General features: G+C 30.0%; 1 protein-coding gene across 1 annotated transcript in view; it reads right to left on the bottom strand.

Annotated features, from left to right (window-relative positions):
* Window positions 1–9,815: 9,815 nt before the first annotated feature.
* The window catches only part of LOC113363249 (protein-tyrosine sulfotransferase-like), an 11,385-nt gene continuing 2,352 nt past the window's right edge, over window positions 9,816–18,848 (bottom strand). Inside the window, exons 2-8 of the mRNA XM_026605736.1 lie at window positions 11,139–11,404; window positions 10,953–11,061; window positions 10,675–10,882; window positions 10,508–10,611; window positions 10,295–10,431; window positions 10,025–10,223; window positions 9,816–9,957 (exon numbers count right to left, since the gene is read on the bottom strand). Of these exons, the coding sequence (XP_026461521.1) occupies window positions 9,844–9,957; window positions 10,025–10,223; window positions 10,295–10,431; window positions 10,508–10,611; window positions 10,675–10,882; window positions 10,953–11,061; window positions 11,139–11,401 (1,134 nt within the window). The 5' untranslated portion in view covers window positions 11,402–11,404 and the 3' untranslated portion in view covers window positions 9,816–9,843. The remainder of the gene's footprint in view (window positions 9,958–10,024; window positions 10,224–10,294; window positions 10,432–10,507; window positions 10,612–10,674; window positions 10,883–10,952; window positions 11,062–11,138; window positions 11,405–18,848) is intronic.

Here is an 18,848-nt window from a genome sequence, read left to right on the forward strand (position 1 = left end):
TTTTTTTACTAATATCTGGTAATTTTTGTTTGTCTAGAACCCCTAAAACGATCATAACTTCTAATTATATCAACATAGTATAATAGTCTATCAGGCCAATATTATTTTGTAATTTGCAATATATATAATAATATAATATTAGCATTCACAGGATATAACAAAATTACAATATTAATCTTTCTTTTACAAATAAAAGATTACTCGAATATTTGTGATATAAAAATAATTCAATTAATTTTTTTATACATATTTAAATCTAATAGTACACAGCGAAGACCAATAGTTACAGGACCAAAATTAATCCTACATACGAGTATATCATGTTACATTTTATTTGAACATACCACCTCTGCAAACAAACTAGTGTCATAAATTTCATTCAATTTAAATCAAAATATTTATGCTTTTTATACATGAAAATAAACTCATTTATATTCATTTACTAATATACATTTTGATCAAAACATATAACTCACACTAAAGACAGTAATATAATTTTTTGAATATTATCTTATTTATGAACAAATTCAGATATAGCATCTATTCTATTTTACTAATAGGATACCTGAATGAATGCCAACATTTATTGTCGCAACCATAAAGAATACTTTAACTTTCGTATAAAACATCTGTGGTATTTGCATGCATATTAGTGATTTCACTCATATTGTCATTACGAGCCATCATCGAATCATTTATTACAGCTATTTATAATTTTAAATAATGTCTGCTAATTTTGATGTCGAATAAACAAATAGGTATTCATTACAAAATAAAGAAAATTATCGAAAGTCGTTCAAACATTACTTCTTTAAGGGAGAGTCCATTAATGACATGAGCTTTAAATGGGGAAGGGGGTGTTTGTCAAAAATCACGAAAATAGGGTCTAGTAAAATATTACGTGTATTGAAAAAATGAAAAAGTCGTACAGATATTAAAAAAAATAAAAAAAATTACGATTTTTCCTGGATATTAAAAACACACATGATGTTGCGTAGGTGAGGCGGGAGGGTAATTTCAAATATCATCATATATAACCAAGAGGGAGGAGTGGGTCAAAATCCTTCAAAATTGCTAACGTTTTTATTACCTCGATTTATGAAAAAATCCGTAAAATTCTAAACAAAATCAAAAATTTTACGATTTTTTCTATTTACTAAAGATACACGTGGTGTGTGGGTGAGGGGAGAGTAATTTCAAATATCATCATGTATCACCAATTAACTACAAATTAATACTTATAAGAAGGAATTCATCTAATAATTAAAAAAAATTCATATAAAAAATATAATTTGTATTAACTAACTTTCCAAAAAATGATTGTTTTCAGAAGCAGTTTTCTTGGCGCTTCATGTTTTTTTCAGTCCTTTGACACCAAAAATTAAAAATGTGTACGTGTGTGCATTTGAGCGAAAATTTTATCATTCTACTAAATTTTCTCAAGAATTTCTGCACAAAATTGAAAAATTTAGAAGTTCGTTCTCTTTAGGTTTTATATCTGTGTCTAGTATATATTTTAATATCGAGTTCATTAATTGAAACTAGTTTGAAATTATGCCCTTAATTTGAATATTTTTAATCTAGGTATAATTTGTTTAATTCATGCCCGTAATTAGTTATAGGAAAAACAAAAATGAATCACTAATAATGTGACTTAACGTTTGTATAGATTTTTATATAAAGAATTTTTATAATTACATTTTTCTAAAATTAGAGTAATGATTCAGATTTTATTATATATTTAATAACTAAAGTGCAAAAATGTATCGAAACCAGTGATGACTCGAGCAGTAGTGATAAGTTTTGTAGAAGGAAATATTTATTAAAAAACATGAAAGTTCCCACACAATCCGAGGTCCGGCAGCAATTAGGAGGACCCTTGTCAGAAGTAAGAATAAAGTTATCACAATATCTCGTCGTATAGACAATTGTCCAATTGAAAATAAAACTATTTAATGATAGGTGTTTTTTAAAACATTGCCGCCCACCGAAAAACGTTACATGGGTCTTGCTAAGCCATTAGAGGGTCCGAAAACTGAATTGTGGGTCTCACCGAGCGATCAATTAATTGGACGGGTCGTTCTGAGAGCTCCTATGACTACGAAATATGTAAAAGCGTTGACGCATCAAGGAATTCTAGGTCAGAACATTACTATTATTAGTTAATTTGGTATTTTGTAATGCAGCTAATTTAAAAATGACACAGTCAAGTCAATACGAGACGAAGACGTACGTTGAGACTTCTAGTAAACAGTCAAATAATAATTATTATAATAAATAAGATGTTGAATATATCGCTTTGCATTTAATGCTTGTGTTCCAGAAAAACCAAATTATAAAACTAGAACTAATATTTTTTATGGATTTTTCTCTAATAGAAGGTGTTCTTTATTTAAGTGGTTATAGAATTTATTAAAACTCTCCTTCGATAATTCAGGTTGTTGGGTTTTAATATAACCCTTGTAGCTGTGAACTGTATTAAACACTGATTTGTTTGTATATTATGTATTTGTTGCAGTTCTAATTACAATAACTGATTTGTTACCAAGTTATAATGAAAGAAGATATATTTATTTTTATTGGATATTTACATGTTGTTAAGCGGACTTTACTTTTTGAAGTGAACAACTTGTTCAATTAAAACATTCCGCTACCCCCTCTATTAGGGGTAGCAACCATCCGTGTAAAGCTTAATGCCCTGAAGTTTGTCACCTTTATGGCCAATATATTAAAACAAAAAGACGTCCGAACAGAAGGTGATATCTCTATTGTAGAAAGGCGTATTCGTATACTGTAATATTTTAAATAGAAATAATAAATTTAATCGAAATCAAGTATCTTCCATAATTTTTGCCTTCATATGTTATTTTGTGGCTGAATGGTTGCTTTGTGACCAAATGGTTGCATTGACAAATATTTATAAACATATTTTTATGAAAGCTAAAGTTAATAGCTTTTTAATGCAGAAATTGGAAGCAAATTAGAGCTTGAAAGACTAAACGAGGCACAAAGGGCATTAGAGCAGGCAGTGGCCGATAATGAAGAACTTATGAAGTTCCTTGCTTCTAGACAACTCGAAGAGGCATTGAATGAAGCCAAGCTGAAAGAAGAAGAAAGGGTTTTGGAAATGGAAAAATTATGCGAAGAAAAAATTTCTGTAAATATTTGAACTCTTTGGAATATTTTAAGTGCAATTAAAACAATAACAATACATATTTAAAGGCTGTTCTAAACGACCTGGAGAATCGCCTGCGACAAGAAATGGCAGAAGCTTTAGAAAATGAACGTCTCAAATGGGAAAAGGAAATAGCTGATATGAAGAAAGATAGGATCGATTCCGAGGCCATGATAGACGAAGCTAAAAAGCAATATGAATCAAAACTGCAAGAGAATATTTCCAGTTTAAAGAAAGAATTTGAAGACGATCTAGCGTAAGAAAGCTTCTAAAGTTACAGAGTCGTTTTAATAAAAATTTCGGTAAAATGGTCCTTTTTGCAGAAAGGAGCGTTCCCGTTGCAATCGCGACATGTCCTTGGCCACGAATTATCGTCTCGAATCGCTTCGAGCACAAAAACATGCAATGGAGTGCACCCACGTTGCCGAATTGATGTGCGCATTGTGCGCGGAAAGATCCAGGTGCACCGAAACTACGACGGGAATTAAAAAAAGTAAGCAAAGACATTGAATTCCAATTAATTCACAAAACTAGTGGTGCATGGTATCGTGCCTTGAGGCAAATTGCTCGGACTTTCTATACCAAAAATTGCAAATTTTTAAAAAAGATTTAATTTCTCAGTAAACCCCGGGCGGCGGTAGCAATCTGAAGTCCACATTGATTATACATGGGTGTCACAGCGCCGAAGGAATTCTTGTGGATTTCAGGTTGCTGACGACGCTCACATCACACGGTGTTTACTGGGTTTTATCCCAAACTCTGAAAAAATCGATTGAGATTTTTAAAATTCTTGAAAATAATTGGCCTTTTTGAAAAAAAATATATTTTATAATTTGAATTATTTTAGAAATTTTGAACTGTTTTTCAAAGCATTCGCAATACGTTAGCTGCGTAGAAACGAATTGTAGAAGCGCGTGGGCTCCACGTCGCAGTTTAACGGATAAACATTGGTACGGAACCCATAGAAAAGAAAACAAAATCTGTTCTTATTATTAAAATATTTATGCAGAATATATGTGATAATTTCATGTGCATATGTCTAATGATCACTTTCGTCCGCCAAATTGCATTTTTGTCACTTTTTTATTGGATCTCCGAAACCGCTAAACCTGTTTCCCAAAAATTTAATCAGTTCTTCATTTCGTCAAATCGGTTCACTCGTTTTCCCAAAATCGTCGACGAATATTTGTATCGGCACACATACACACACATACATCCATTTTTTTTAAGGTATGCCAAAATATTCAGAAACCTTTGAAACGTAAAAATATATAAACAATTTCATTTTCGATTTTTTACGATTACTATAACTTACCCTAAAGGAAGTTAAATAATGGTATTTTAAAATTTTGCCGATAGATCTTCAAACATATCGAAAAAGAAATTTTACATATACCTTGAATTCATAAAATTGTCTATTCCCCAAAAATTCAAATACGTGCAGTAACAAATAACTTTAAAAAATTAATTATTACTGCTATTTCAGTGTATGAACAACAAATAAAGTTAATAGAAGCCAGAGCCCAAAATTTGAGCAAGGCCAATATAAAAACTGTCATCAAACCAAACGAATATTACGAACAGCGCATTCGGTCTATTGTTAAAAACTTCCAGAAGTTCATTAATTTTGCCCTAAAAGCTGTACCCGGACAAGCCGAATTTTTATTAAGTTTAGAGCATCTTTTGGTGGTTCAGATGTCCGATGCTTTGTTAACTGAAACGGAAAATGTTGAGAAACAAGTGGATTTGCCGTATCTTCCTGATTCAGTTCAAGATAAGAGACAAGATTTTGTTAGAAGGGTATTATTCTGATTGATATTCAAAGCACTTTCAAAATAAACAATATATGGGAGATTATCTACAGTGATGCTGAGTTATTAGTAATAACTCAGATTTGTTTGTAATTTCAGATAAGAGATAAACGTGATAAATCCCAGAAACCATTTTTGCTTTATGACGAAGCTCTTTCTGGTGACGTAGTTCAACGTTTAATTGATGATGAAAATCTTGAACCTCCGTACATTGTTGTTGGCGGTCACAAATACGCAGAACCCCAGTATGAATTTAAAACAAAATATATTATTATATATGTAAATAAAATATTTTATGCCCTCATTAAATAAAATATAAATTAGGTACTACGAGCAAGTACGTAATTTCTTCGGTAAAGTTGATTGGGATGTAGTACCTGAAGAAGATGAATATCTAGAAGAAGAAGAAGAAATCATTGAACAAGACAAAACAGCGTCTGCAGGTGTACAAACTCATGATAATTGGTGCTCCTTGGTAAAGTGAAATACAGCCTGATTTTGGTATTTATAAAATAAAATATAATCTTATTTTAAGAATTTTGTTGACAAAGATGAGTCGGAAATACTTAACCCATCGAATGTTCGATTTTCTCTTATACCGGAGGCCATTCTCAAAAGAGATGATGAAACAATTCATCCCGAAAATGTTTCTGGCACTGATGCTGTTCTACCAGGAGAAATGAACGCATCATCAATACTACTGACGCGGAACTGTCAGTTCCTAGTAATGATAATGAACTAATATCTCTTTATGATATGGACAAAAAGGTACTTTGGAAAGTATATATATATATATATATATATATATATATATTATACTAGATGACTCGACAGACGTCGTCCTGTAACCACGCCTACAGTTTTTTAATATCCTATACTAATATTTACCGTTTACCTAAAATAATATTTATTGTTTTATAAATTACTTCGCTTAATTGCTTAAATAAGATTGAGTCTCAATTCCCACTCTATGAAGTCTTTTAAACGGTCTAACAGATTCAGAAAAAATTAATATATAGTATCCGCGGTAAAAGTACAATATTACCTTGGATTTTTCCGTTGCTCCAATAATGTTGCCTATAATTTTTATAATCTCGTATCATATTTTAACTGGTTTTTAGTAATTATAATATCTAAATTACTTCTTTTTAATAATTTATATATATTATTACCAGGGATGCTCCTGGGATTCTCAGCGCCCTATTATTTTACCTGTTTTAATAGTTTATTATTAAAATTATTATCATTAATTAATATTTGGTTTTTGAAAGATAGAGAGCAAACAAATTTAGCCTTTCATTATTAATCATAACCATAACATAACATTGGTACTTTATGTTGGATTATTTTAATTTAATTTTATATTATTTAAGATATCCAAAATTGCATCTTAAACTTCTCCTAGTTGATATCGTAAGGGCCGAATTTTATGTATTCATCTTTTCTTTCCCATTTGTTATGTAAATGTAAAGTTTTTAACGTTATTAAAAATATTGTGCAAAGATTAGTAAAAGAGCCAAGAAATATATTTCTTGAATGGTATTGAAAAAAATCTATAATGAAAATTTCATATCCGGATCTTGCCTTGGCGCCATTTACTTATACAATATTACTATATTTTTATAATCACATACATATTAAAAAATTCCCTTAACAAACTTCAGAAGGATTTATCAAAATCCGAATAATCGTTTAGAAGAGTATATTTACATATATCATTGCAGAAGAATTTTATATATACGATAATGTATGTATGCACATTTTACTAGGATATTGCCGGACATTGTGATTCTGAAAAGGACTTGCTTTCACCTCATTCTCTTAATCTTCAGGAAGAACAAAATAAAAATAAAATTTGTGTTAACAGTAATTCTCTAGAACTGCTTCAGGTTTCAAATATACCTATTCCGCAGAAGTAAGTGTTAATATAACATACAATGTTGTTTCTTGAAATTCAAATGTTTATATTTCAGTATTAGACGTAAATCGAAATTACCTGAAACGAGAAATTCTGTTGAGATATTCAGGGAGAAATTGTCCACTTTAGGAGTTTTTGATGCGTAAGTCTATAAGACGTAAAGTATTTAAAGTAGTAATATTCAGTATAGTAATAGTAAAACCGCTAAGTAATTAATTTGTTTAGACACCTCTCTACCGGGGGTACGGGAATGAGCACACCTAGACGGTTATCGATAAATGATAAACCACTTGTACGAGATTCACTTGAGGTCGTAGGTGAAAAGGCTTTGCAAGTAATTTATGCAATTACCTTGTGCATCTAATATAGTTATATTATTATTATTATGAGAAAATTTGTTGTATAGAGCACGGGTGCGGCACAACCTGTTGGTATAATTCGTGAGTACTCAGCCATGGCGATAGGTAAACGCCTAGAGCCAATTGATTCACTGCAAACTGAGCACAGTCGTCAACTTTTGGCCAGAGCAAGCCTTTCTAAAGAATTCCAAACAATCAAACACGGGGACTATGTAGAAAAGATTCCGATTGGGCCAATGGGATCTGGAAAAAATTTCGAAGGACAGGAATTTGGTCAAGTAAATGATATTTTATTTCTATTCATGATGCTAAATTATGTATAATCGTATATTGCATATAAAATTGTGAATTCTTGTCGTTGTTAGGAGATCTTTGTGGAACATGATAGATTTCAATTAGGCCTTGGCCCGGCCGCTACCTACATGTCTCCTGGTGAAAAAATATGCGATGAAAAACACGATATTTCTACTGAATACGAGAAATGCACCGATTTTGAATATAAGCTTCTTTTACATGGTTTGACAAAAGCAGATGTCAAGCATATCGACAATGTAAATACTTAAATAGTTACACAAAAATTATAGTTACAAATATAAATTTCAATTCGTTGCAGGTGGAGAGTTGCGATCTGAAGAAAATAGCTGAAGAGAAAGAAACTGCAAAAACAAAAAAGGTTTATTTAAAATGATTTTAATTATATTTTTATTAATTGTAATTAATTTTACACTGTAGAAATCGAAGGAGATTGATCAAACGTTCATTCTCTGGAACCCTTACGACACAGACCTAGCTGAGTATCAACGAAAGGAGTTTACGAAGGCACGTCGAGAACAAACTTACTTCGACAATCAAAAAATGTGTCCAAAACTGAGGAAAATGTTAGAAAAATCAACATCAGAGAAACAAGAAAAAGAACGAGTGCAATCAACATTGGTACAACCACCATATTGCAAATACCCACACTTGTTTGATTTAGATAAATTGGCTTATGATAGGTTATTTGGCAGGACGGAGTCAGTTACAGATCAAGCCTTAGAATTCTATAAAAAGTTACTGCCAGTGGTTCCAGCTGAACCACAGATTGAAACTAAGGTGTATATATAAATAGATATCGGATATCATAAATAAAAAGGATTATTTACCTAATTTAATAATTTCTCTATCCAATCCAGGTCGATAAAAAGGAAATAGATGAAACCTTACTAGATCTAAGTGACGAAAATCTACGAAGGGTCGTTCAAGATCTCTCAAAAGGCTCTAATAGTCACCTGCATTCAAAAGTGATAGAAGCACTAACTACCAGCCAGTTTGGTCAAGTTAGAATGCGTTCATTAATGAATTTGATAAGAAAATACCCTAGTCTGGCAGAAATGTTTGGCCGACCAACACGTTCTTAATCTAATATTTAGTGCGAATTTAGTACTTTATTTCAAAATTATTTCGTTAATTATTTAAATACGCCGACCGCTACTATAATGTATTTATTAAAATATGATCTACTTTTCAAATCTCCTGATGAGTACCTATTCATTATTTCATAATTCAACTCGAATTCCGTTATCTTTTTCAAAACGATCAAACTCTGGATTTTTGTTTTTTAGTTTTTATCCTTTCATTGTGAAGAATCAGCCTATTGTTGTCATCATGTATTGAAATCTACATTAAAAGTTCAATTTTGTATTTTTATTCTAATTATTATTTAATTTTTTTAGTTGTTGGATCGAAAATCAAAATTTAACTTGTTTTAGCAATATTTTCTTATTTTCGAAAGTTTTTCATTTATTTGGTGTCGGAAATTTCAATATTAGTTATTTCTTGCGTTTTCTGTTTCAATTATACTATGATGTAAAATATAAAATAAATGATCAAGTATTACAGATCTTAAATTTAAATTATAGTTCCTGAAATATATACATTGAAAATAGCAATTTCGATAAATTTGATTTTTCTATATTATTTTTTATCATAATTTTCATTGTCAATTTATAAGATTAGTGAAGTAAATTCACAAACTTTTTAAGATGAATTTGTAAGATTAGATAAGATGTGCTGAAAGGTTTTCGAGCACAATCTTTCATATTTTAGAAATTTAGATTTACTTCAATGAACTTGCTATACTATAGTACTATAGTATACAATCTTGAAATTTTTTAAACAGAATAACACGATAATTAAATTTGTACATACATATATATTATATTTATTATCATAGAATCAAAACATTTGGCTTAAACATCTATTTATCTAATTCTTTCCTTACGATTTCACATATTTCTTTAAATGCCTCTGTATAAATACTTTACATGAATTTTATTTTCAATTGTTCATGAAATATATAAGAATGGGTATAAATTCTTATAACTCAAAATACATTTTTTCGAAACTATGGCAATAGTCAGCTGTATGCACATATATACATATATATATATATATATATATATATATATATATATATACATGCATACTTAAGTATATATTAAAAATCTGTATATGCTATATTCAAATAATTTAAATTAGGTCAGTCACAGTAACTTTACATCTATAATTCGTATCTGAAATTAATTATCTGTGATGAATAAATTATGTAACTTGTGCATCACTTGCTGTTTCATCTTCTAAATTTGGAAAATCATCCTGTTTGTTATCCAAAACTTCCATAGCACGTTCATTCCATTTACTTTCTTCTTTTTGTATCTAAAAGTTATTATTGATATGAAAATATAAATTTATTTGTATCATATCTTCAGGCATATAAAATTACCCTGTATGTGTTATATTTTACTGAAGAATCTGGTTGTCCATAGTTAGGTGGGTTTGCATATGGATCATATCCAAGAACTGATAACATGGGGGCTACATCAGCCATATCTCTGACCACATCTTGTGGAATATTACCAACCCACTTAGTTAAGGCTTCTAAATTGACTGGTTTTATTACCTGATCGGAAGACCTCTCAACTCTAAATTATATCAACAATTGATATTAAAATTATCATTCATATTAAAATAAAGTAATATAAGAATAAATTACTTTGATAAAGATACTCCATTTGGTTTATTGATAAATTCTTCATGATGTAAGACTGAATCACTCCATGGAACATCCAGAAATTGTAATATTTTTTCCATCCATAATTTGGGATGTAATACTAATTGTTCATAAGGAACCTGACAAGATTAGAATAGACTAATTCTGAATGATTAATGTATTAGAGTGCATTTTATATTAAAGAGAAATTTTTACCATCATGCAGCGATCCTTTCCAGCTTCTCTGCACTGGCCATGCATGGTTTCAATGGCTTTATTCCATTTTTGCAAGCATTGACGATAGCTACTCAAATCAAAACCTAAAACATATATTTTGTGATACTTTCCAGTCTGTCATCTCAAAAATGATTCAATTTTTCAACCTGTTATTGTAACTTTTCGTGAAATTATTGAATGTACAGTTGCTCGACCATCACGGACCATAAACAGAAATTTAGCATTTGGAAATAAGTCCAAGACATATGTGCCCATTTTCAATGTTAATGGGTCCTTATTACAAAGTCTTTTTGCAGGCTCTCCATGTTTGACAATCACTTCCAAACAGAAGGCTGCAATAGCTGCATCCATAACCTGTTATTAATTTGTTATATTATATCTTTTTTTTATATGACAATAATACCCTAGAAAGCAATGTATGTACCTCCTTGGTAATGCCCGCTTCTTCTAATCGAACACTTTCTTTGGCAGATTTTAGCCAATGCGAACGCATTTGAAGAATTCTGGGTATAACACGAGTTTCTTGCCCACATCTATGAATTGATCAGATCAAACAAGTCAAAATATTGGCGGACTACTTCCAAAATAGATAAATATAATAATTTTCTACCTGACATCGGGATGGGCATCCAGCATAGCCCTCATTAGGGTAGTTCCTGACCTAGGAACTCCACCAATGAAAATTAAAGGCATCTCCCTCCCAGCTTGAAGAGTTAGTGCGCCTTGGTTACATGATTGCGAATGGCATACTGACGATTGAGGCTCAGAAAAAAGTCTAAGCAAACATATGGTGATTAAAAATAATGCACAGCACGCTCCGCACCAGAGGAAACCACGGCGTAGCGGGCCCCTAGTCAGTGGACCCACGCCCATGCGCTGTGGAAAATATATATTTGTTTAAATGAAAAAACACATTGGTACATAATTAAATTAGATAATCATTTGCCAACAAATTAAGACAGATTTGTATATAAATCTTATTAACAATTTATGAGGTACTTTGACTATTATTCATTAGATATTGCATATTATCAACTCTTTCATTTAATTCTTTTATTTGGTTTATTGATCCCTCTCTCCAGTATTTACATTATAATCATATCTATTTCTGGGCATTTGGTACTTATGTTTTTTTTTAAATATTTCCACATACAAGTCCACATATTCAGTATGCTGTCGTGCTTTGTGATAGAAAGTTTTTTTTTTTTTTTTATTTCAATAATTATTACAACTGTTGTTAATGTTATTAACATCTAGTAATATATATAATAAATAATAACAAATTTAAATAAATAAAAGTGCAAAGGATAAAATTTACATGAAAATAATATCCGTAATATGATTTGATATAAAATATAAGCAAATAATAATAAAAATAAAATTAATAAATTTATATAAATTTATATAAAATTTCTGAATAATAAAAGAATACTAGAAAAATAATAAAATATAACACAATAACAATAATAGAAATAGTAAGATAATAATAATAATAATAATAATAATAATGTTAGCGTTTACAAATTTATAAGATCGTTGGAAATTTTTCGTTTTAGCCTTGTTGGGCGCCAAGTAATTTACTCTGTGTGCCAAGTAATTTGGGTGTTCGTCTATTCTTTTTTTGTAGTTGTTTGTTTTTTGTTGAATTTCTTCATTTACGGTCATCATGTTGCTGTCCTGGTGAATCAACCAGTTGGGAACATACCTAGATGCGTTCGGTGCCTGCCGTATGATCTTATTCTGCACTCGCTGAATAATCTGTAGATTGGTTTTTTTGGCGGTGCCCCATAGTTGAATCCCATAAGACCACACTGGTTTGAAAATACATTTGTAAATAATTAGTTTGTTGTTAGTCGACAGTTCGGAACGTTTATTCAGTAGCCAGTAATGTTTTTTAAATAGTTCATCAATCTGCTGTTTTTTCTTGTTAATGTGAACTCTCCAGTTCAATTTTGTGTCTAGGTGTATTCCGAGATATTTTACGTGATAGAAAGTTGTTAAATTAAATTTAAAAACTGATCAAAGTGCCTTTGAACACCTCATTTGAAGAAAAGGTTTACAGCCTCAAAATTTTTTTAGTGACCAGAACAAATAATGGTCCGATGATGACAGGTTTGGAAAATGTGATGAATGTATAATTGGGTCCCATTCAAGCTGTAAAAGCTTTTGGCCAAAACTTACGTGAGACCTTGTAATGTATTGATGCAATACTATGCCTTGCTTGCGGGTTAATTCTGACCTTCCTATTGAAGTACATTGCTTAGTTTATTTAGCTGGTGGCATAAGGCATCCGAATTAATAGTTATGTTATCCTGGAAAAGCTGAAAAAAGAACAATTCCTTTCAAGTTTTGCCAAACCTACTGCATCACCTTTTTCTGGGGAATTTCAGCTTTGCAACTGTTTTGAGCAGGTTCTTCTTTTTTGATTCATGGGCAAATGCTTGTATTGTATTCCTTACATCCCATTTGACTTTTCTAATGACAGTTTGCTTCAAAACCTGATAATTTTCAACACTTTTCAGGAGCGACGATACAGGTTTCTTTCTATGAGAACCATACATTGAGCTTCGAGAAATATCCCAGACCTTTTAAGTGGTCATGAACTGTTAAATTTGATAAATTTAAATTCAATGGAATTTCATGTATTGTTTTCTGCTGGTTTGCCTCAACTAATGCCTTTCTCCCATTATCATCAAATTCAAGCATACTTCTCGGACATGGTGCATCTTAGACATCAAAATACAAGAAATGAAATTTAGCAAACCCGTTTTGGCACTGTCGTGCTATCAACACGTCGTTTCCATACACATCGGTCAATTTCAGTTTGATTTACACAGTGTTTTTACCTTTTCTATAGCATAAGAGTAAAATATGTTGAAATTGCTGCTCAATTCTTTCTGTATTTAAAGTGGCACCCTCCAAAAACTACTGCGTGTAATTGATTATAATTTTTTACACACAAACCTTATAATATAAGCATTCTAATCATATAACAAATTATACGACCAAGTGTGATGGTGGGTTCATAAAATATAGTTAAATCTTCTGTGATATATATATATATATATATATATATATATATATATATATATATCATCGTCATTTCCATACACATTGGTCAATTTCAGTTTGACTTACATAGTATTTTTACTTTTTCTATAGCAAAAGAGTAAAATATGTTGAAATTGCTGCTCAATTCTTTCTGTATTCAAAGTGGCACCCTCCAAAAACTACTGCGTGTCATTGATTATAATTTTTTACACACAAACCTTATAATATAAGCATTCTAATCATATAATAATTATACGATCAAGTGTGATGGTGGGTTCATAAAAATATAGTTAAATCTTCTGTGATAATATATATATATATATATATATATATATATATATATATATATATATTATGTATATTTTGGGTTATTTGGGCAATATAATATATGGGCATATATATGTGACTTAGAATATCCAAGCATAATCCATGTTGTTTATTATAACCAAAATGTGTTTTCATAACTGTCATAACCTATAATATTTAAAATTAAATTTAAGTCTTATTTATTGTGAATCAAAAAGTGTAAACATTATTATTCGTGCAAATTAGAGTAATGTTTGTGTTTTATTGAAAAGTGTATGTTTCTGTTACCAAAAATCATATGTGTACAAAATCAAAACAATGCATCAAGTTTGACATATTGTCTGGTTTAAATAGTCTACTTACTCGTGTAGTATTTGATAACTTCTTAGTAATTCCTTGATAATATTGATTGAAAAATACTAATTAACTGTTTAAATTAATAAATACATGTTTTGTTGGAAATTATAAGTGATGATACGTCATACTGAGGAATACAATCGCTTTATTAGAGAGCGTTAGGTTTGTACATAAATCTATTCCATGGCATAGTGAGGGATCTGGCAAGTTATAGAAATATAGAGTATTTTACATATAAAACATTGCTTTAACTATAGTTGTTATTCTTATTTATCTATGCTTATTTTATTTGCTTATTTATTTATGTTGTTATTGGTATTTTGCCTTGAGGCAAGTTACATGAACTTCCTTATATCATAATCGACTTAATCAATAAAAAATAAATGAATTTATGAGTGATTAAAAGTATTCCGAGTAGATTTATTACACATAATTAAAAACGAACGAACACGGTAACTCGGAGTATTTTCTAAAAGCAAATTTTCAAAAATCAATCATTTTTATAATTGAACCAGTTTCCGTAGGACTTTAATGGTTTAGTATGTTCATTAAGACCAAGTACTCTATCGTTATACCATTAGTAAATCGTCTAATTTTAATTTCCACAAACGTCAAAAAAAACTCATTTTCTCAAACTTTGATGAATTTTTAAAATTAAACTACTTGTTGTAAGGCCGTAATATTTCAGTAAGTTCTATAAGACCATGATATACATCGCCAAAAAAAGTTCCATAAAAATCGGCTGAAATTTTTTTTCAACAGTTAATTACAAGAAAACGGCTCGGTAGATTCTCACCTAAAACTAATCAGTGTCATTCCCAACTAATATCTTTCGAACAGTTTTTTGATTTTTTAAATCGATTCGGTAGTATGAGCTTAAATGTGGATGAAAAGTTTAACACTTTTTTTGCAATTTCAAAGAACTGCTCGGCCGATTGTCTCATAAAACTGACAAGCGATAGTCCTCATTGAGATACATCAAATGGTTTTTAAATTTCTGAAATCGGTTCAGGCGTTTTTGAGAAAACGTCGATCAAAGGTCTAATTCTGAAAAGTGCCATAAAAACTATACTAATTTTTGCAAACTTTGAAGAATTTTTAAAATTAAACGACTTGTCGTAGGGCCGTAATATTTTAGTATGATCTATAAGACTATGGTATTTACCGTAAAAAAATCATGAAAATCGTCGAAAAAAATTTTTTTAACACTTTATTACAAGAAAACGGCCCGGCCGATCTTTACCAAAGACTAATCAGCACGACTCCTACCAATATCTTTCGAACAGTTTTTGAATTTTCAAAATCGATTGAATTGCGGGCTAAAACGTGGACGATTTTTTTTTAGTTTTCTGCGATTTACAAAGAAACGGCGGGGCTGATCGTCGAGCAAATTTGATAAACGCTAGTCCTCATCGAGATACATCGAATGGCTTTTAAATTTTTAAAATCGGTCCAGCCGTTTTTGAGAAAACGTCTATTTATGACAAAAAATCTGTTCATATCACAACACACACTACACACACACACATACTTTTTCCAAATTTGGTCTCATTCGATTCAGATTGGCTTGAAACGTCGAGAAAGCATAAAATTAGCAAATCAGAGTTTTTGATGAAAACATAAACTTCTCCTTCGGTAAGTTAAAAATAATTGTTTAATGCTTTCTAGATAATAGTTTCTCTGTTAATTATTCTTAAGTAAATATAGATCATGCAGATATTTACCTCTATTTTTTCCATTCTTCACCCCACAGGTCTCTATTTTTCAATTATAAATAATTCAATTATGTTTGTATAAATAAATTTTTGACAGATTATTAATTTTGATTGAGGCACTAGATATCTGTCTACGTGGAAATAGATGAAACAGCGGATTTGACCTGAAATATGACCCGTTACTTTGTAACCATACAAGAAATAATAATGAATTCCTAATTCACATCTATTAACTGAGATTCCATTCGTATAAAAGATGCGAAGTATATCTTCAATAAGATTATTTACACTAAATTTATATATATACTTATATAAACTTTACATTTTTTGTTCGACGTTGAAACATATAATTTGCAATGTTTATTTGCATCCAAATAGTCGACTAGTGGTGAATGGCATCGTGCCTTAAGGCAAATTGCTGGAACTTCCCGTACTGGGAACTAAATTATTAAAAAAAACTTTGCAAATCTTTGAAAAATAAGATTTTTGAGAGATTTTTTTTTTTTTTGAAAAAAAAAAAATTCTAAAAAAACTGAAATTTTTGAAAAAAATTGACCTTTTCATAAAAATTGTTTTTTTTTTTGTATTATATTTTTTTTTTGAAATTTTGAGTATTTTTTTAAGCAATCGCGCTACATAGCTGACTTTGATTCGAAATACCAAAGCGGTAAGCGCCGCGTAGTCGTCGGACGTATAAGCATTGGTACGGAACTCATATAAATGTACACAAAATTCGTGCTTATTTTAATCTTTTTAAAATATCTGATAATACGATGTACATATGTCTAATCCTTAGACATAATGTTTATTAGATTAGACTCTAATGTTTATTTTTGACCGTCAAATAGCATTATTTTTTACTTTTTTATTGGATCTCCGGAGACGCTGGACATGCCCTTACAAAATTTTACCTGTTGTTCATTTCGACAATATAAGTTAAATGTTTATTTAAATTGGACGCACCGTTATCACAAAATTGAAATACATTTTCTGGCACTTTTTGCTTCGTATCTCCGAAACGGCTAGACCTGCCTTTGCCAAAACTAATCAGCACGTCTCCTTATCAGTAGGAATCGAATTTTTTTGAATTACTCAAATCAGTTGATATGTGTTCGCGAAATCGTCGATGAAAATTTGCATCCGCACATACACGCACATATGCACATACCACATATACATCCATTTTTTCTAAGGTATGCCAAAATGTTCAGAAACCTTTCAAACGCAAAGATATATAAAAATTTTCATTTTCGATTTTTTTGCGATTACTTTAACTTACCCTACGGGAAGTTAAATAGATAAATAAATTAACTATTCTGTACGTTTCGACACTGTATGTGCGTCATCATTCAGCATATTTAACAAAATCACACCAGGAAAAAACACAAAACCATCACAAAACATAATATTAAAAAACACTGTTTTAAAGAAACAAATCAATTAAATATAAAATATTTAAATAAATGTTAAACAAGAATATTATATATAGTTCACCTGAGAATGCGAAATAGTGCATTATAAGAATTCTTGACACACGCATACAGCGTCGAAACATGTGAAATAATTAGCTTAATTATTTATTGTTTTTTATTTTAATTATTTGGCTGCTAATAAACATTCCAATATATATATATATATATATATATATATATTATATATATATATAGATATTTGATATAATTGGGAGCCAATAAGTCGAATTGAAAGATGGAATAATATTTTTCCTCCTTTATTTAAACATTTTGACCCTTGAAAAGGCATTCAGAGAATCAAACCAGGAAAATATTAAATACTTAATTTAAAGCATTTTAATCAATATAAGAAACAAAACATTTATTGCAAATTTAATATAAAAAAACTAATACAAAAACATCCTTCAAAATTCAAACCAAAATTTTAAACTGCCATTTCGAATTAATGATTGTTGTTTTTTCCAAAATGTTTAGTAGTTATTTTTGTTAGTTTTTTAAATTCTAGATTTTTTTTAGTTTTGGTTCGTTGTTTATATATGTTTATCAATTAAAAAATCATTAGATTTTTTGTAGTTTTGGTTCGTTGTTATATTATATATGTTCATTAATTAAAAAATCAATTAAAACACAAAAAGTTTTAACTGTGTGTTTTGGTTTTTCCTGGTTTGACTTACTGAATGATGTCACTTATCAAGTGTCAAAACGTTTAAATAAAAAAGTGAAATACAAGTAAAAATATTATTTATTTTTCTAATTCCATGACCTGGCTGCTATATTACATAGCCTATATATCGTTCATATATACAAACAAATTATTATCGCTTATCGACGTGAACTTAAAATATAAAATTCTTGTGCTCCTACAATTAGTTTACTCTATACTCTATACTTACAATAAAATTTTATGGTAAAAATATCCCAAACAAGTATTTTTCACCTATTATTTCAATAAATTTCGCAGTACTGTTTTTAATATTCACAGAATCAGAACGTTTCAGATGTTTCCAATGCGTCATTTATATTTGCACAGTTGGTGGCATAACGAATTGCATTTTAGCATTTTGCACAATACATTTATTAATACATTATTCTAGAACAAATATCATATACAAATGAACTAGTGGCCTAACGATATACGAACATTTATGTTCTTATCTTAACGAGTTTTTTTTCAAGCCCGAAGGCCTTCTGTTATAGAGCAATTACAAATTATGTATTATCCTAGATGCATATAATAATGTATATTAATGACCATGTTGTTCTAATTATTGATAATAACAATAATTGAATAGTTTGCGATTCAAATGGCGAAATATTAAAGTTTGACACAGAACGGCAGTAAAATAGGGATGATGGGATTCCAATTGGATTCCGATGTGAATTCCATTTGGATTCCATGGTCCATTAAAAATAGCAGTT

This window comes from Ctenocephalides felis, unplaced genomic scaffold (assembly GCF_003426905.1).
Source record: "Ctenocephalides felis isolate EL2017-DRISC unplaced genomic scaffold, ASM342690v1 CF-g0.4_SCAFFOLD_00845, whole genome shotgun sequence".
Classification (NCBI taxonomy): domain Eukaryota; kingdom Metazoa; phylum Arthropoda; class Insecta; order Siphonaptera; family Pulicidae; genus Ctenocephalides; species Ctenocephalides felis.